The 20074-nt window shown below is 51.9% G+C and overlaps 1 protein-coding gene across 1 annotated transcript in view; it reads right to left on the reverse strand.

Moving 5' to 3' along the window:
* LCP2 (lymphocyte cytosolic protein 2) overlaps window positions 1-20074 on the reverse strand; it is a 38455-nt gene that overhangs the window by 5860 nt on the left and 12521 nt on the right. Inside the window, exons 4-16 of the mRNA XM_045185084.3 lie at window positions 16917-16985; window positions 16473-16504; window positions 15826-15863; window positions 13100-13298; window positions 10909-11006; window positions 9085-9151; window positions 8917-9000; window positions 5930-5955; window positions 5804-5820; window positions 5605-5712; window positions 4190-4220; window positions 2034-2046; window positions 1207-1336 (exon numbers count right to left, since the gene is read on the reverse strand). Of these exons, the coding sequence (XP_045041019.2) occupies window positions 1207-1336; window positions 2034-2046; window positions 4190-4220; window positions 5605-5712; window positions 5804-5820; window positions 5930-5955; window positions 8917-9000; window positions 9085-9151; window positions 10909-11006; window positions 13100-13298; window positions 15826-15863; window positions 16473-16504; window positions 16917-16985 (912 nt within the window). The remainder of the gene's footprint in view (window positions 1-1206; window positions 1337-2033; window positions 2047-4189; window positions 4221-5604; window positions 5713-5803; window positions 5821-5929; window positions 5956-8916; window positions 9001-9084; window positions 9152-10908; window positions 11007-13099; window positions 13299-15825; window positions 15864-16472; window positions 16505-16916; window positions 16986-20074) is intronic.

The following is a 20074-nucleotide window of genomic DNA, read 5'->3' on the forward strand; positions in this document are numbered from 1 at the left end:
GCCAAAGAACAAAAGCAAGAGAACTATAAAGAAGGCATTTAAAAGTTACTTTTAAAAGTTAGCTGCAGTTTGAGGCTTTTGAGTTTGGGGAATGGCAGAAGTTATCTGGGGAGAGGACTTGTCTTTTGGTTATTAGGAAAATCCAGTAATGGGCATGGTGTTGGGAACAGGGAATCCCCAGGGCCTAATGGTGAACAACGAGAGGGTGGGTGGGTGAGAAGCAAAGGGACCAAGTGGCATTGCCACAGATGGTAACAGCTTCTGGGGGCCCTTAATGCCACCTGCTTCATGCTGAGCGGCAATGCCCCCACTCATTAGCCCAAACCTTCTGTTCAAGTCGGCTCTGCTCCGCAATCAAATGTGAACGGTATTTTGCAAGAATAAAGGCTAGGTTGGGGCCCAGCATGAGGTGAATAGCATGAAAAACAGCAGATGTGGCAGAAGAAGAAAAGCTGCTGGAAGAATAACAGGAAGCAAGCAGAAAATCAGAGCAAGAGGCACCAGGAAATTGAAAAAAACTGAGAATCTTTCCAGCTCTTCGGCAGTTGGGGAGGGGCCATGCCAGTGGTTGAGTTTCCTCTTGTATTTAGGTGGGACTGGGCCTCTGCCTTTGGATATTAAAGGAGGGAGTGAGCCCAAAGGGCTGGAGGTCTCGGGGCCACCAGGGGGAATCGGGTGGGCTTGTTGAGGGAGAAATGACCTGAGTCTTTTTTCTGTTCATGCCTCTCCCTCTGGACAGCCTCATCGTGGGCCCTAAGATGCGCCACTGCTATTGAGAGAGAGGAGCTGCAGGGAACAGCCTGTGCAGTGAACTCAGCATTTGCCACATGCAAGGTACGTTTTCTCCATCTCCCCATCCAAGATGCAGAGTGAACTCCAAGTATTTAAGTAGCTGGGTTTCCTGAGTGGTGGTTTGTTGGTTTGAACTCACAAAGTGAAAACATTCCCCATTTCCTGCCGAAGAGTCCACTCTCTGGGGCGACCATGGGGCGTTCTATGCTGTGTCCCTCCAACCCCAGGCACAGACCCAGAGGATGCTGGTGGGTTAATACGTGTGGTTCTTGAGGATTAGCTTGGTTTTCGTTCTTAAGACACAAAATGTTCTGACCCTACTGGCGCATTTCCTTCTTCCTCAACCTGCCCGCCATTAGCTCAGTGTCAGTGGGCCCAGGTGTTCAGTTAGGTCTTAAGGACATTGCCACGAACCTCTCAGAGAATGCTCCAGCCAGGTGAGCCGAGGGCAGGGGGTGCTTGGGCGAAGGCTTGGTGGATCTCGAAGGGAAAGTGTTGGAGTTCATGGGGAGCAGGGCTGGCTGGGGCAAAGGCCTTTGATGCACTGTGGGCGCGGAGAAAGAAAGAAAGGGATTGTCAGGGTCCAAGCATCAGACAGCATTTCAGAGCCACTCCCCCGTCGGACACAACTAGTCTAAAGAGGGCTACAAGGGTCCAGAAGGTCTAATGTTACTAGGAAGAAGGGGGATGGAGCCCCAGCCCCCAAGGACTCTCCAGGTGACTTAATCACCTTAGAATACATTTTCAAATGCTGCTGTTCTCTATCATTCCCGATAATACTCACTTATCTTATTCATTTTTGAAATGTTAACTTGGCAGAAAATTATCAGTTGGAAACCATATGAATTTCAGAAATGATTCACAAGTCTTGTTGTGTTTGATGAAAGCCAAATTTTACGCTGTCTCATTCTGCAGTCAGCGATCCTTCACCCATATGCGTCAGAGGGCATAAACGGAAGCTTTTCTATCAAACCTTGTGTGCAATTTTTAATTGTGCTGTACTGTTATTAAGTAATCGCACTGATGCGCATGAACTTTGTGGTTCTCTTTGGGAATCAGGCCAAACAACCCCCTTTATTCTAGCGACGCAGCATGCCAACTGACACATGTCTATGTAATACTAATGTCGTGCATGTAATTGACTTTACGGGGCATCTCTACTAAAAAATGCCATTTTTTCTGCCTGAGCAGAAAAAGGAAGGGATGATCGATAAGTTGTAAGAAAGCTTTTCTGAACATACCATCATCTTCATCCTGGTAAAGGGAAGGAAAGAAAAAAGATATTAACCCATCATCGAAACACGAGTCGTCAATCATACCAGCGTCTCCGTTTGACTTCAGCAGTGTGCGACTCCACAGTAACACACTGTAGGAACAGTAGGGCTTGCCGAGTGGTTTGTGGTTTTTTAATACAAACCAGCATCTAAGGACACCCCACCCTGAGTCTCCCTGTGTGCTTAGCATCAAATAGGGTCCGACGTCTCTAAGAGGGCCCAAAGATGCAATAATCATGATGCCATCTGCTACATGCAGTGACTCATATATGATATTTCATCCAGTTCCTCTAGCAACCTGTCAAGAACTCAACACCCTCATTTACAAATGGCAACATGCCTCTCAGGAGGGATTCCTAGCTCGCCACGGGTTACAGGACTGGATTCGGCCCAAGTGTGTCTGACCCAAAGCTCAGCCTTCTTTTGGGCTCCACTGTACAGTGGCCACTCCTGGGAAGAGCATCTCCGTCCTATTTATAATGTGGCTCACAAGGAGCATTGCTCAGCACATCTAGCTGCGGGGCAAGCTTGTGAGACATGGGAGGGAAAGGCAATGTGCTCTACTCCTCAGACCAGAAATGACGGAAGAGGCAAAAGGAGCCATGTTGCCATTGACCAGTAGACTAAAATCGGCAACTTGGATTTGTTTTGTTAGCGCAGCACGCTGGTGATGAGCGTGCTGTTGTGAGAATTAAATTAGTACTTGTGGAGTACTAACCAATAGTATATGTGGAGTGCTCAGCGGAAGTTAGCTGTCACTAGTCTACCACCGAGATGAGGCAAGAAGGATCATAGCGAGAATTGCTTATCCCAGCTGGCCAACTGGGAGTCCCCACACAGGGCTGCATAAACAAACACGCATGGGCTCAGGGAATGCCTACAATGAAATCTCTTTTCAACACGGTTGCAGCCATGTTAGGTCCACTCTGGTGCAAGAATATACAAGTCCAAGATTCTCATGACATGAATGTCAACCCTTCCAGAGACTGGGAACCTCAGGAATGTGATGTTATCCTCGCTGCCAACCTTACCTCCTCGTGACCCCATGGCTCTGCAGCCAAGCTGCGGTCCTCGCTATCTGCATGGGCTTCATGGGCATCGCCACCCACCTACCTTTGCTCAAGACATCCCTGAGGCTGGGATGCATTGGGCTTTCTCTTAGGGTGACTGCAGTCTCTGTCCTCCCCATCATTCGCTGGCCATCACAAGTCTCACCTCTAAGAAGTCACCCCTGGCTCCTCGACCCCCACGGATCACTCTTCCCTTCGCCCCTCTAGCTCATTCCATGATCACAGACTGTTTAGCACATGGGTCCCTGTCTCCATCACATCTTAGCACTGCATCTGAAGAAGCACAGCATGTAGCACAGAGCTGCGAAGCAGAGGGCCCTGGGGGGCTGAGCTCTTGAATGGGGGCCAGTATGTGACAGCCTTCAGAGGCTTCAAGGGCAGAGGAAATCAGACAGCTGTGCACCTCGCAATGAGTATCTTACCCCTTCTGAGCTTCGGTTTCCTTTTAGTAAAAGAGAAACTGTGATTCCTCACGGGACCATTAAATGCAAAGCACGTATAATACCGGGGGACCAGCTTTCCTGGTTTGCCTGAAACTGATGAAATTCTTGGAAAATGAGACTTCCATTGCTAAAACTGGGGTCCCAGGCAAACAACTGGTTGCCCAAATGTAGCTAGCTTGCTAACATGCACACAGTAGGCACTCAATAAGTGCTACTCACCCTCCCTCCCCGCCCCCCGTGGAGGTATTAAATGGAAAAGAGAGGACTTAGACACTTTGCTGTGAGGCCTGGCCTCTTGCAAAGTCCCTCCCTTTACCCTCCCCTCCACCCATTGCCCTTCACCTTGCTATTTGCCATCTGGTAATGGGGCTGCTGTTAACCCAGCCACCCTGGGAGTTCTCAGAGAGACCAGAGCCACACAATGCAGCCTGGTGGGCAGGCAGGACATATGGGGGCCCCAACAGGCACAGGAGCCAGGAGCCCTCTGTGTGTAGGCTTTGCTCTGAGGTGGACTTCAGTGAAGACAGGGACAGAGGGAGCCCCAACCTCCATGGAGCCCGCACTGGCCTTCCCTGTGCCAGGCAATCACTCAATGACATTGCGGACTTACATTCTCTCTTCTGTCTGGTCCCCATCCATGCCTGAAATGAATTGGGGCAAAGAGAAAGCACTGAGCATGAAGATTTTCCAAGAGGCAGCCTCAGAATATAGATCGTTTCACTTAATCTAATAATGAGAAATCAAACCCATTGAGCCGTGATAAAAATGGAAGAAGAAGAAAAAAAACGGCAGAAAAGAGGGGCAGAGGCAGGGGAGGGAGGTCTGGTGACTCAGTGTTCCATCATCACCGTGAGCTGAGCTGGGCGAGCCTGTATTCTGTTTAGCTACTGCAGCAAATAATTACAAATACAAAAAAGGGTTAGTCAGCAAACTAACTCTTTAGTAGCTATTAAATTTCATTGAATAGATGTTTTACCCAGCAAATGAGAGCATTTTAGGTAATGCTCTCCTTTGCTGATGGTGTTAAAACAGCACCCTACGGGTGAAGGGAAGACAGTTGGAAAATGCTGCTGCTTTGGGACTTTCCCCAGATGCTCGAGCTAGTCAAGCAGATCTGGCAACAGCTGCCTTGGAGCAGGGACAGGCGGCTGTACGCCTGGGCCCACATTCTGCTCTCCTCAGAGAGGGGGACGAGGGAGGTGGGGAGGGGGCAGTGTGTCAAATGGATATTCCACCTGCCGTCTCAGCCTGTTTATTTACCATTCTGATATTTTGTCCATTATGGCATTTTTTTTTTTGCATTCACTTGGATCTTTTAAAATATTCTATTAAAATGTTAACTTGATCACTAAGGTTTTTTGGGGTGCACCCTGGCCCTGGCTTGGACTGAACCCTCATACTAGCCAAGGCCAGGGCCAGAGTTATGAATCCTGACTACTCAGATAAACAGAAGCCTTGGCTATGTGTCCTTAGTAAGCAGTGGGGTTGGGCCTGACTCCAAATGCATTTGTGCCATTTGGTAAATAGGACCCAAAAAACTTCACAGCAAAGTCAGCAACGTTAGAGCAGACCTCAGGATTCTGCGATTATAAAACATGGTGGGCAGTGAGGAAGACACTTTCAGTGACCTACGAACCTCCCCCATCACCACCGCTCCACTGTCTGGATGGAAAACTAACATGCCAGGTCCAGACCCCACACCTGTCAGACCCGCGCCTGTGCCGGGAGCAGGCGCAGTCACCAAGCTGGCCGGGAGAAGGTCAGGTCTCCGCAAATGGCAGTCGTACCCACACTCCCGATGCAACATTTCTCTACTCCTTCCTTGGCCAGGCTGCCACTTTCTTCAAAGGGACCTGGGACTTTACATCCAACCTAAGGAGCCTGAACATCCCTCCAGCCACAGCAGCGAATGAGCCACGCTGCCCGGAGGGGCCCAGGATCCAGTCCCCGTGCAAAGCTGCAGTTAGGCAGGTTGTTGGGGGCATCCGCACCCAGTGACCAGCTCAAGCAACAGAGGATGCTTACCTTGGCACAGGTGGCTTCTTCGCTGGCAGGGGGCTACTTCTGTCGTATCTCTCTGTGGTGGGTGGTAAAGGAGGCTTTGGTATCCTGGGTAAATGCTCCCCGAGCGGCCTGCAGAGTTGAGAGAAAGCACGTGTGAGACAAACCCATATTCCCCAGGGAGACTGTGGTCCCTCCCGCAGACAGAACACGCGGCGCTTACCTGCCTGGGGTCGGGGGCTGCAAGACAGGAGGGAAGAAGTGTGAGTGGCCTCAGTGCTTGTCAAAGAATAAAGACACGAGACACGACCAAAACGAAAACCAGCAACAATACAGGAAAACAGCTTACCTTGTCAGAAAGCACTGGTTTCTTTCCTGCAAATGACAAACAGCACAGAGCCTTGAGTTCTGGACTTGGTCAGCTGAGCATAAGGTATTAAAACATAGTTTGAGGAAACCGTGAACCGAGTCCTGTGAGGGTGCCGACTGGGCGTGAGCCATGAAGAACCACAGACTTCAGGCCTGACTTTTATGAGCTCAGAGAAATTCAGTGACTTGCCCAAGGTCACACAGCATTGTATACATGCAGTGTTCTGGATTCTGTGCTTCTTTCCCACAATACATTAAAAAGGATTGAATATCTTTTGATTTTTTTAAATCTTTCATTGGTCAAGAGGTTCTTTGTAAAGCCTAAGTTTACCTTCGTATCTGGGGGGGAAAAAAACCATTTGCCAAGAGGGGTTGATTTTCTTCTAATCCTTTGGCACATTTGACATTATATAAAGTATTATACTTAGTTTCTGGAAAATTTTTTAACTTAGGGAAGAGGGTTTCAGAAGATTCTGCTGGTAGGCTGCAAATCATTTTGTTTTGCCTTTTGTTGGCTGGTCGTCTTCCTTCCTTCCTTCCTTCCTTCCTCCCCGTCTCCCTTCCCTCCTTCCTTCCTTGCACTTTTCCCATGGAGCGGATAACATGCAGGCTCCCTGAAGAAATGTGGGTGCCCCTGAGAACGCTGCATGGCAGTTATTCAAGGCAGTTTATGCTTTATTCTGCCCGAAGTCCCCCAGAGTAGATGTGCCCTTTCTTCAATTAATACAAGTATCACCTAACTGGATTCAAGCAAGTCTAGAAGCAAATCTCAAACAAGTTGTTTAAGGTCTTTGAGTCTCGGTTTCCTTGCCTGTCACATGTGGCTTGTGGAGTAAAACTGCACAGGTTTCTATGCGAGTCAGGTGACACTTTATATGCAGGGTCAGGCACTTCATTCGAGTTAGATAGCTCGTCTTTCTTCCCTCCCCCCCCCCCACTGTGGCCCCCCTAAGGTGAAGGAAGATGCCATCTACCTGGAGGTGCATTTTTACAACATGATTTACTTTCTAAAGACGGAGCCCACACCAGGCCCATGGTAGAGCCTAAGAATCTTGTCCCATCACGAAGAAAGAACCTACCGCCTAGTGGGAGAGAGGTTGGGTAGCATCAAAAAAAGTTTATTGTTTATAAAACTTTGATTTGGGGTGAAAACTCTACTTTAGAGGGATAACCAGAAAACTTAGATTGATGTCTTTAGGCCTGAATAGATTTTCTTTGAAACAAAATCTGATTTATACATATTTTCTGGGCATATGAGGAGTCTCCTATTGAGAGTCTGAGCTTTGGCCCTGGCTGGTGTGGCCCAAGTGCCACCCTGTGAACCAAAGCGTTGCTGGTTTGACTCCCAGTCAGGGCACATGCCTGGGTTGTGGGCAAGGTCCCCAGTAGGGGGCACATGAGAGGCAACCACACACTGATCTTTCCCTCTCTTTCTCTCTCCCTCCCCCTCTCTCTAAAAATGAATAAATAAAATCTTTTAAAACAATTTTTCTTTAATTTTTAAAAAGTCTGAGCTTTGTAAGAGGTTAGTTCTCCCAAAACATGGACAATGGAGTAAGTTCAAGGGTGGAGCTGGTGTTGAGAAAAAGTCACTTCCAGAAGGAAAAAATCTTTTGAAAGGTTACATTTTACTCAGAGGGTAACTAAAGGATTTGATGTCAATATTCCACTTTTTTGAAGCTTTGGATCACAGTAGCGAGCAGGGCTGGAGTCTGAAGTCGACCCACCCTGTCTCCATTTTCCTGTGACTGGCACAGCCCTGTGCAGCGGACCGTTCTAAACTGAACTGGCAACATAGCTTTGTGTGAGTCGGCAGAGCTGCGAAGTCCTTTCAGGAAAAGAGCAGCAAGCTGCAGCCTCAAATCACAGAACCGACTGTCATTTGCCACCAGAAGAGGACACCGAGGCCACAGAAGGCAAAGGCCTTGCTCAGAGTGCAGCTAAGGAACGGCTGGGGGTGGGGGGTGGGCTGAGCTGGGGCTGGGATTCTAGGCTCCTTATCCCCCCGGGCTTGCGCCTCCTTTCCCAGGACTCTAGTCCACATAAGGAAAATCCACGGTCTTCAATGGCAGGAGGATGTAGCAGAAAAGAGCACCCAACTTTGAAGTCAGAAAGACAAGAGTCTAAATCCTGTACCTAGTTGTACAAATTTGGGGAAATTATGCAACCTCTCTGAGCCTCAGTTCCCTCATCTGCACTGTGGGGATAATAATACACCCCATTGTCAGGTTGTTAGGAGGATTAGTGGTGAGGTAGGTAATTATGTTAGTAACGCACTGGCCCCCTAGTAGTGCTCAATAAATGGTAGCCAAGTTTTAGAATTGAACGGAATATAGCTTCATGTGGAGGCAGCTGCAATCCGAGATACCCTGGGTCAATTCTGGGGGAAAAGGGTTGTCATATTCCCACCGTTTGCTCACCTGCACATGTACAACAAAAACGTAACCCTGCCACTTGAATAGCACGTGAAAGTTTTACAAATCATTTTTCTCCTTACGGAATACCCATCTTACAAATGAGGGGATAGCTCTGCATAACTAAGGTCCCTCTGGCCAGTGAGCTGCTAAATACAACCAAGGTGGCTGATGACGGGTCTCCCAGACCTCTTGTCTCTCAGCCCGGTCCCTTCCGCTGTACCGCGATGCCACCTGCATCACCTTCGTGGGGACGCTGAGATGAGCGTGCATAGCATGGAGAAGCAGGCCCAGCACACAGCCAAGGGCAGGAGCTCCACGACAGGCTGCTCTGGCTTTGGGTCTCTACTTGGTAGCTGAGTGATTGTGGGAAGTTACCTCTGTGTGCCTCAGCCTCACCTTCCTCACCTGTAAAACGAGGATGTTGCTAACAGCCCCCACTTCACAGTGCTGTGGTGTTAGTTAAATGAGAGGCTGTGTGTGAAAAGCATGCAGTAAGCACTCTATAAACGTTGGCTGTTATTATCATGCATCGACTATGAATGATACCCACCTAGCGGGAAGGGCTCTCTGTCAAAAGGCGCTAATGAACGATCGAGGGGAGGCTTCTTGCTTCTGTCCACGGAAGGGGCAGGGACTGGACGGGGAAAGACTGAAGTCAGTACAGGAAGAACGGGGTTGGCCGGGGCTGGGGCACAGTGGGCGAGAGAGTGGTACTTACTCTTGGCGGTTTTGTGGGCTCTACTTCTGCTAGGCTCTTCGTGGTTGGGCTGGGGCATGGGGAGGGGCTGCTTGAAGAAAAAATCCAAGTGTTAGGAACTATTTCCAACACATCGGCAGGTTCTGGTGGCTTTATCTCCCCAAGTATGTCTGAATCCGTGCACTTTTCTCCATGTCCGTATCCCACCCACAGACATACACCTTCCGTTCCTGCCTGAACAGCACCCGCTCTGCCCTGTCTCAGCCAAGGTGACTTCTCTGTGTCTCAGCCTGCCGCTCCTCGGACAAGCCCCTTGGCGGCTCCTGTCACACTGGGGACACAGTGGAAACTCACCGTGGCCCACCAGGCCCTGCCTGAGCTGGTGCCTGTCCCTCCAACCCCTTCTCTACTCCCCTCTCCAGTGCCCCTTGGGCCCCCCATTAGTGTCTTCTCGCTCACACTTACGCCCTCTTTGGCGCCTCTGCTCTCGTGTTTTCCTCTGCCTGGAGTGTTCTTTCCAGCTCTTGGCCTGACTAGCTCACTCTGTCCAGCGCAGTGTCACCTCCCCACCCGTCACCACATTCCTGGGTCTTCTGTCTCCCTGACCTCACCTTCCTACTCAAATTATCCCGTTTAGACATCTGTTTACTTGTTTATTATCGGTATCCCCCCCCCCCCCGATCAAATCGAAACTTCATGAAAGCAGGGAGCTTATTTGTCTTTTCACGCTCTATTTCCAGCAGCTAGTAGCTGCTCAGTAAAGGTCTGCTGATTGAGTGAGTGAATTCCGCATCCCAGTAGCGGAGACTGCAGCCCTGACCGGCGTGGCTCAGTGGACTGGGCATCATCCTGCAAAGGGGAGGGCTGCCAGTTCCATTTTCAGTCAGGGCACATCCCTGGGTTGTGGGCCAGGTCCCCAGTTGGAGGCGTAAGAGAGACAACCGATCGATGTTTTTCTCACGCATATTTTTCGGTGTTTCTCTCCCTCTCTTTCTCCTTCCCTTCCCCCTCTCTAAAAATAAATAAAGAAAATCTTTAAAAAAAACCTGGAGATTACGACCTTTGGATTTCAAAAGCAAAATGCATTTGTAGGTAAGTTCAGCTCCGGTGAGACCCCTTGGTGAGAAAGTGCACAAGCAGGAGGGAGCCAACCATTCTTAGATGGGAGGTCCTGACTGTGGCGTGGTCTACAATTTGGGCTTTGGGGACAACACATTCTCTCCCTCCTTCTGGCCCTGGCACCTCGGCATTTGCATAGCTGTTGAGGCCTTATCCCAAACTCCTCTGATATCTCTGGGTCATTTATTAGAACCCTAGGACCAGGGACTGTAAGCTTGGAGAAAGAGGATGGGGGGGGGTTGCTGCCTCTCTCTTCTGGGGTTCATGCATCATAAACCTGGTTGTCTCGGAGACATTCGCCCGTGGAATTTCCGGCATTGGCCTGCAGGTGGCGCAACACTTTTTTTGCAGAAAGACAAGGCGACTTGGGATCCTTGCAACACCCTAGGCGCCATTGACTTAGTTCTCTTCGAGTATATTTTACAGCTTTCGCTTATTTCAAAAGTGGGCGACAATAGCACAATACATATGATAAGGAGATTTTTTATTATCCGATTAGTTTATATTGTTTATGGTAAAAAGTAAATACCGATGTGTTATAACGTGAATAAAAATCACGAGTATTTCATTCCCCACCCAAAAAACCCCGACACTGTGAGTACTTGGTGTGCATTTTCCTGGCCTTACTGGTTAGAATGAGATGGAAATGTTCATTGTCTTCTTTTTCTCTGGTGGAGGAATCGTTGGAGGGGACACAAAGTGCCAGGAAAGAGCGAGGGGGCCTACCGTGTGGCTCCGGCTGGCCGGTGGGGGCGGGAGGGCAGCCATCGGTCTCTGGGGCGGCACGGGCGGCTGCTGTGGGCCTTTCCCGGAGAGGGGCCGGTCTGTGAAACGCAAGCACATTACGGGTGAGTGTGGGCCACGCTCAGGCTCCTCCAGGAATAGGTCCTGCACCCAGTGCCGCGTCTCTTGGGCCTCTAGGACCCTGGACCCCGCAGACTCCCGCCAGCACCAACGCGAGCGCCGGAGGCAGGTATTTGTCTGCGCCTGGGTTACAGCTGCGGGCGGTCAGAGACAGTGCACGCCCGGGCACACCCAGCTGCCCGGCAGGGAGAAGCTGGCACTCAGGGCTCACAGAGACCCTGCTCAGGGGGGCCCTCCTTCCCCTCACCAATGCTCTGGGCGGCCCTGCTTCCTCCTACTTCCTCCTTTTGCTCATCTCTTCCCTTAAAGGGAGGAGCTGGTTTCCAACTCCTGTTACCAAATCACAAACTGGAGCAGGTTCACTACGCCTCGCCCAGGACAGCCACTCCCATTTTTCTGATCATCCGGAAGTGTCCCTGCGCCAGGTTTACTGGCTGACAATGTCCCCACCCCTCCGACAGGGAAAGGCCAGGACTGCGAGTGCCTAGTTCCGACCTCCTTACATTTTGTGCCCTGGGTGCCTCTCGAGGGGCAGTGCCTGTCCCTGGAGAATGGGGCTTAGAGCTAGGACGAGCCAGGTCCAATCTCACCCCATTCCACCCACCTGGCTGTCTCTCCAGTGTTCTCATACGCCATGCTCCCAGGAACCTCAGGACCTTTGCACCGCCATTCCTCCAGCTCAGAATGCGCTCCTTTGCGCCAGCACCCACCCACCTCACTTAGCCTCGGGCCTGCTAATCCTTTAACTTTCGGCTCAAAGGTCACATCCTCAGGGAAGCAAACCCAGACTAGGCACAGGCCCCAGCCTCATTTCCCACACCCATCTTCCCCAGTGTGTATCACGTTTTCATTAAACCATTTTGTGACTCATTCATCTGACATTGCCTCACCCGCTGGACTACGATTCTTTATGGTGAGGAGTGTCTTACTCACTCTGCATCTTCATAACTGACACATATGAGGTACCCAATAACTGACTTATTTCTTCTCTGGGCCTCAGTTTCTCTATATGTGAAAAAGGCCATGCTAAATGTTGCCCTCGCCACAAAGCATGCTTAAGAACACAAAATAAAATGTCGACAGAGTTTATGGAAGGGCTTCACAATGGCCAAGAGTTGTATGGCTAAAGGGTTAGTGGTAATTTTTGCGATACTGATCACCAACTTCCTAGCGTACTCCCGATATTCTATTATGCAAGGTTCTGTGGCTGTTGTCTGCCACCACCCTACCAGAATGTAAGCCCCATGAGGCCAGGTCTATATCTTTCCTGATAACTTCAACTCTCAGCACTTAGAATGACGCAAGTGTTCACCTTCCTGATCCTCCCTGGCTCCCAGCAGGAGATCAGTGGCTTTTGGTGAACAAATGCCTGAATGAATAAATGAATGAGGGAGAAAGGGGCTGACAGAAACAGAGAGACAGTGAAGATCTTAAATACTGTTTGAAATGATTTAAAGTTACGGTCAAACCCCACTCAATGTGGCCATGTTTATTCCGACAGTCTGTGAGTGGCTGTGCCACCTAACTATGAGTTGAGCAAAAAATGGGGAGAAACAGGAAAGGGCTCTTGAGTCTCTAAGTAACACACAGAACGAGTTGCTACTGCCAAACCACCTCTCGTGGCAGTCCAGTGCCGATGTCAGCCATCACGGGCTGCGATGGTAACAGTCCTCACAGCAGCCCTGGCTCGTGTGGCTCAGTGGTTTGAGCACCGGCCTGTGAACCGAAGGATCGCCAGTTTGATTCCCAGTCAGGGCACATGGCTGGGGGGGTGTGCAAGAGGCAACCACACATGGATGTTTCTCTCCCTCTCTCCCTCCCTTCCCCTCTGTCTAAAAGTAAATAAATAATAATAATTTTCAGAGCAAACCTATGTGGTCTGTATTATTATTATTATCATCCTATTTCACAGATGAGGAAATTGAGGCTGAGAGAGGTGGAGTCACTTGCCCAAAGCTGGCATCAGCACGTAGGGCTTTCTGCTACGTGGACACTGACCTCCTGTGCGTCCGTGGGGGCTGGGGGTGGGGGCCGGGGCTGCCAGGGCCCTTACCGATGTACATGGAGTTGGAGTTGGAGAACGGCTTGGCAGGCAGGATGGAGTTCTGCAGAGCTTCCTCATCATTGGAGGGTGGGGGCTCGTAATCGGCATCGTCTTCCATGGGCGCCTCTTCCTCCTCGTTGGGGGACTCATAGTCGCCATCATCCTCCGCGTCCTGATCCTCATTGGGACTCTCGTAGTCATCTTCTTCCTGCCAACACAGTGACAGTGACGGGGACAGTGCAGTCTGCGGAGAGGCTCCTCAGCACCCAACGTGCCTGTGTCTACTCTGTCTCTGCCAAGCTTCCCAGGGGCACCTGCATGGGGACGGGCAGCGCTAGGGTGGTTACACCCATTTTGCAGATGGGCACACTGAGGTTGGGGAGCACAGTGTCACAGGGCCAGCAAGTCGTGTACTTGGGACCTCCTTCAAGGTCTTCAGGCCACAGGGCCAGTGCATTTTCCTCTGCACCACTTTGCACAACGGAGAAAAGCCAAAGAAAGAGGATGACCCTGGACGAGAGGTGCAGGAGACCTGGCTCCATGATGAGTGAGAACATTTTCTACTCCAGGCATCACCAAGAGGAAGCCTGAAATACCTAGAGCATTTGTGATGCCCCAAGTTCATTGCCGGTTCTGTCCTTAGGGTGCCTGTGCTCAAAAAATATCTTTTCATGACAACCCACTGCAGCACCGAAGGCCACGCCAATGGGAGAGCAGAAAATGGCAGACAGAGCTATGTCTGAGGGCACAGTCAGGCTGTGCCCATCTATTTGGCTGAGGGCTGAGGGTACAAAAACAACGGCTCATTTTTCACGATCTCTGACACTGAGTTTGAGGCCACTCCCTTGGAAAGACACTCTTTCTACATTTTAAATTCTGTATTGTACTTAATGTGCACTTCTCAGCGGCTCTCAGGGAAGTCAGCCCTAGGGGCCAGGTGATTGCCTTTGAAGCAGTCTAGGAGAGTGGACGGTCCCAGGAATGATGTCCCATCTGCTGGCTCATGGCTTAGCACTTTCATGCCAAACTCAAAGGCAATAAAGGAGCCCAGGGTGTTTCTCTAGAGTTAAGGGCGGTGTGCAAAGAAGCAACGGGAGCTTGCAACTTGATAAGGAGAGATATATAGTGAAAATCTAGAAATCCTGACAGCCCTGCTAGGTGGCTCAAGGAAGACCCAGTTGTTCAATGGAAAGATTCCTGTATGAAGGTTTGACTTGAGGGGCATTTAAAAAATATACATTGGAAGGTGAAGGGAGGGTGGAGTGTGTTCCTGAACTCTGAAGAAGGCCTGTCCCGTCATCTACAGCTTAAGGGTGGGGGGCATGGAAACCATGACAAGCAGGCCATCAGCCCAGTGGCGTCGGGCCCTCCCCAGCCCTGGCTGACCAACCGCCCCTATACTGATGGGGCACCCTGAGCTTCTCTGAGCCTGCCCACTCCAGGCCTGTGGCTCCTGACTTTCTAGCAGGCTTTTACCCCATAGCCTTTTTCAGCTGTACACCTGTCTTTTCCACTTCTGGAACAATTATGTAGGAGCCAGCGATTTAGCTCCTAAATTTGTATGCATGTTTTTGTCCCTAATCCTATTCTGCCACGTGTCTGTGTCATCTGTGCTGCAGAATGGTCACACAGTGGGTTCTTTATCTCCACCCCGCACCCCCAGAGCCTTGGTACCATGCTGGGCAGCCGTGGAGGTCCTGAGTTTTACGCTCAGCAGCTCATGGAGACCTTCTGTGTGGACAGAGCACTGGGGAGACCAGCCACAGGCTGAGCCCTGCCCAGGAGGGACTTGGCGGCTGGCAGTGGCAAAGACGCAGCTTCTGTGCGAACGTGTAAACATTTTGGGGGAAGCTCGGGTCTGTTTTCCCTTTTGTACAAAATACATCTGTTGTGTTCAAGCAGAAAGCACAGATGTAGCTGTTGTGTTTTTCAAATGCAATGCTTTCTTTTGCCAGAATCTCAATGGGACAAGGAACGTGGAGGGCCTGTTCCTAAAGGCACCAGAGGCAGCCACGTACCAGAAAGACTGTTGGCCTGAGGGTCGGGCCACCTGGTTGTAAGCCCGTCTCTAACTAGCTGAGTGGCTCTGACAAGTCAGACTCTCCAGTGGGCTCAGCTGCTTCAGCTGTGAACTCCACAGATGGGCTCCGATCCCCCGCAGAGCCTTAGCTTGGGTCTAGCTTCGTGTGCAGTGACTGTTTGTGTGGGCTCAGGGGGTGAGGGTGTGCGGAGCACATTAGAATCTCCAAGGGGTCCCTGTGACCCCTCAGATGTAAACTTCCTCTGGAGGAGACCTTCCATGGGGTCTTTTCAGAGCTAAAGCTTGATTCTGAAATCCCCTTCCTCCTCCATCACGAGAGGGGACTTAGGTGCATGAGAAAAGCTACTGTAAAGCTACTTTAATGTAGGGGAGGGGTGGGGGGAAAGCCCTGCTGGTGATGGTGGCTTTCTGTGTGGTCCGCAAACTGCGGCCTGTGGGCCACCAGGGGCCCAGCCTCCCAGTTTGTAAGAGAAGGCTGGTCGGCACACAGCCAGTCCCATTCCCTCAGGTCTCCTCCACGGCCTCGTTCGTGCGACCAGGGCAGAGGTGACCACGTGGATGGCAAAGCCGAGAATGTTTACAATGTGGCCTTCGCAAACTCATTTTCTGACCGTGGGTGGGTCCACTGGCATCTTGTTCGAGGCCTGGCTCCCTCCTACAAAGGCACTTACTACCAAGGCCCAGCCATACTCACAAAGGACGACCAGCCCCCGTCGTCCTCCTCGTGGCTTTCTGTGGAAGAAGGCAACAGCGCCATTAGCAGCAAGGAAGCCACTGGAAAGAAAGGCTAAAGCAGCTCTCTCTCCCACCTGGTGCGCTCCCACACCACTTCTCTGTCTCAGCTTCCATCCTTCCTCCCACACCTGAGGTAGCCCTGGAGTGCCTACCCGCAGGGCTTGTGCTACCAGATGGTACCGGGGTGGGGGTGCTTAACCTTTCCTGTGTATAAAATTTACCAAGAACGCTTTAAAGTCTGTGCAACGTGACAGTTGAAACCCTGCTTTAAAGACTCGGAAGCCTGGGACTGGCTCCACCCAACATGCTCAGCCAGAGCCTGGGTTTTTCCACACCAACCCCCTGACCCCCTCCCCGCCACAGAGTTCTCACTGTGTCCCTGCAGAGGGTCCCAGATAAGCAGGGGCCATACACCAACGGCCCTGCTTAGTGGCACCTCTCGTCCGCACACTCTGGACCCAAACCCTTTTCTGGGCAAGAACTAGCTGACAGGCAAATGAACAAGGTCATCTGCATGCCACCCAAGGAGCCCTAGGAACCAGCAGACAAACTGAACTACCTGTCACTTCCTAAAGCCATCCCTGCCCTCCACCGCCAGACCTTTACCTATTTCTTCAGGAAACCGGTGGACTTGGGGTCTGCAAAGGAAAACAGCATCACATTAATGGCCTCCCTGCCCTGAGGGAGCTCCTCTTTCTTTAATCCTGCCCTGCAGGAGGGGCCCCCAGTGGGGAGTATGTCTCACCAACCCAGACCTGGTATCCTCGTTGCTTGGCAACCAGGGCCAGACTGTCCCCAAATTCTAGGAACCACCAAAGCCACAGTGGTGGTGCCAGGGGCACTCGTGACTGACTGCCTGTTGAGGGGAAGTTTCCCTGACGTCCCAGACCCAGGGTCAGGGTGCAGGGGAGGGAGAGGGAAGACCCTCCCCTCATGGGACGGAAGGAACACACACGAAGTGGGCAAAACCAGTTCCGTGCCTCCCACACAAGGTCCGACTTGGGTGTGGACCTTCTTCATGGGTCACTTCAGCACCCTGGGCCCACTCACTTGCGTGGCGCGAAAATACTCCTCCTTTCTTCATTCTTGTTGATTTCTTGACTTAACTTACTGAGAATCCTACAAGATAAAGGGACAGATGAGGTGACAAAACAATCAGACTCCAGCCTTCCCACCGAGACCTCATGTCCCTTGACCCGTCTGACCTCAGGCACCTCCTCCAGCCTCCTCCCATCTGGCCCCTCAGCTAGTGCCCTCGGTGGGCCCCCTGCTCCCCGCTTCCTCCCAGAGCCTGTCACCATCGTCCCACCGCCAGCCCTTGCAGCTGCCCAGGAAGCCCTCTGTGTCTGGCTCAGCCTGCCCAGCCTGACCCGGAGCCCCCCTTGAAGACTTGGCAGCTCCCACCCGGCTCCCCCTTCTCTGAAGCTCCTGAGATGTGGAGACGACCACTGCATGTGTTACTGTGTTAGAGTTCCCAGGGCCGAGGCACCCCGAGTCTTGGTTTGGTGCCCTTGGGGTGATGTCTGACTTCTGGGAATCCTATCATCTCTAAGAATCAGCTGCTCTTCTGCAGCACGACTGCACCACAGGCCGGCCCTAGCAGGAGGCGCCCAGTCCCTGGTGTCTCTGGAACCTTCAAGACATGAGACCCCAGCCTCCCTTAGTGCCCACTACTGAGACCAAGGAGGTAAACAGCTGGGAGGAGCCTTGAAGATGATCTGGTCTAATGTCATCTTACAGATGGCCCAGACAAAAGAAGGGACAGGCCCACCTGTGGGTTAGTGACAAAGGCCACCCCTCTCCCCACAACACAGAAGCTGGGCTCCCCGGTGTCCAGGGTCCAGGGCAGCATGCTTTTACCACACGGCACCCTACGTTCTCGCCCTTGAGCAGTGAACCCTGCGGAGCCCGCGGCCCATCTGAGAATGCTACTACCTTCCTTCTGTCGAGTGACTATCTCAAGGTGACAAGTTTGGCCTCAAACAAAATCGCTAAGTTAGCGAAGGCAGTCCTTGGCGCTCGCCACTTCTCTCCTTCACAACCAGTCTGCTGCCCAGACACCTGCCTCTCCACCTGCCTCTTCTGCTCTAAGCCCTCCCCCCTCATTAGAATGACAGCTACCCGAGCGGGACTTAGAGGACAGAGGAGAGATTCTGTCACAGTGTCACTGTTGAAATTTCACACTTCACTGACTGCCCCCAAGAGAAGGTGCTTTAAAGCACGCTGGGGCTTCCCAGGGGCCTTCTGACAAGTGTCGCCTGTGACAGGGTCCTTCTGTTTCCTCTAAGTGACGGTTCTGGGAAACCAGGGGAGTCCCACTCCTCCCTCCTCCTCCTCGGTCATGGAGGATGGATGGATTCCTACAGAGCCAGCAGGGGACACCTGTTGGTGTCCCAAGCACTGGCCAGGTCAGGAGGTGGCAGCTGCTGCCGCTCCCTTCCACCCACCCTTCATTCAACGAAGTGCAGTCCCTGCTAAGTGGTCCTCAAGGTGCCTCCCGAACACAAAACCAAGACCCCTGCTCTCAAGGAGCTTACCCACTAGTTAGGAGAGACGTACAATAAACAATGCACATTTAAGGAAGTGAAATTCTAGATAAGAACTGTGTATATAAACACGCAGTGGGGGTGGTGGGGGCTGGGTGAGGGGGGGATGGAGTGCAGGGGAGGGGCTCATCACTTGCTGAAGGTCGGGTTGGGCCACACCTCACCACCCCCACCCCGAAGGGCCTGGCTGGACTCTGACTGGCAACTGGCTTGAGAAGCTGCTTTGATCCTGGAAGGACCTCCTGCTATCCACAGAGATGCTTCTCACCAGCAGTATCTTTAGCAGCCAGGCTGGGGGCTAAGGAAGGAAACGCTCGACCGCAGCCCCAGCAGAGGAGAAGCAGGGGGCTGAGAGAGCAGAGCAGGGCCTGCCACTGTGGCTCACAGCAGAGCTCCGGCTCTTAGGGCCCTCTCCTCCCGTGGGCCTCAGAGGGCACCTTCCTAGCCAGCTGGGACCTGGCTGGGGAGCAAGTGGACCAGGTGGCCAGGCTGGAGGACGGGGCAGGAAGGCAGTGGCTACCTCTGTGTGCAAAGTTGTCCCCCACTCCCACACCCTGGAGGACCAAGTGACAGTGAGTGGCCGGAGATGACTCATTCCTCCTCCTCCCCACAAACCTCAGGCCTCACTCAGAACTAGGGAGAGGGGTGGAGGGGGATGGGCGGCTGTAGACATAGGTCTCTGCCTCATTTTAGGGATAAACGGGTTCAGGAAGAGGGGCCAACCCTCCAGCAGGCAGTTAGGCCGTTGCCACTGGGTGGAATCCTGCCATGACCTGAGCCCCCGCCTGGCTGCACCCCCAGCTCGCTGTGCGGGGGCGGGGAGACCAGTCTCACTTCTCAGGCAAAGGCTCCCTGGTGGTGGTAGAAACACGGAGGGTAGGTCTGCACCCAGGGTCTGGCTGCAGCATCGTGCCCCAGGGCAGAACCCACTCTGTGACCTCAGGCAAGGCGTCAGCCCTCCATCCATATGCATTTAAATAGAAAACTTATAATATGGTTTTTAAAAGCATAACCTCCCAATGGGCGTCGGCAGACTTTAACGCATTCTCGAGGGGTGTACCCAGCTCCTGCTCAGCTGTGCATTGGCTTTGAGCTGCACCCTCCCTTGCCAAGGTGGCTCCATTTCCCTATTTAAAAGTCCCCCATTGCAGAATTCGGGGTGTCTCTGGGAGACTGACCACCTGTGGGGACAGAGACGGCCCTTCTCACCAGGATCCTCATTCTGACAAAACCTGTTCAATACTGATTTTTTTTTTTTTTTTTTTTTGTCGTGGGGGAAGGAAGTAGAGAGATTCAGAGGAGTGTGATCTTGTTTCGGTCAGCTGCACATAAGTACGGTTTCCGCTCCATAGCCCTTTAGGGTAATGATCGTAGAAAATGAACCTACGTACACGAGACTGGAATGAGTAAGTATTGACTATCGGTACATGGCAAGCATGGTGCCAGGCAACTTGTGTGGGCTGGCTCCTTGAAAATCCCCGAGAGTTCATGCTTTTCCCCTGTATAGAGGAGGAAGCCGAGGCCCAGAGAGTGGAAGTGACTGCCCCACCGTGCCAACCGCTGGTAGGAGGCAGAGCCGGCTTTCGAACCTGGAACTCCCTTGCTCCAAAGCCCATGCCTTTCCATTCTTTCATCCTCTCCCTTTATCAGGATGGAATAATC

This window comes from Desmodus rotundus, chromosome 6 (assembly GCF_022682495.2).
Source record: "Desmodus rotundus isolate HL8 chromosome 6, HLdesRot8A.1, whole genome shotgun sequence".
Taxonomy (NCBI): Eukaryota; Metazoa; Chordata; class Mammalia; order Chiroptera; family Phyllostomidae; genus Desmodus; species Desmodus rotundus.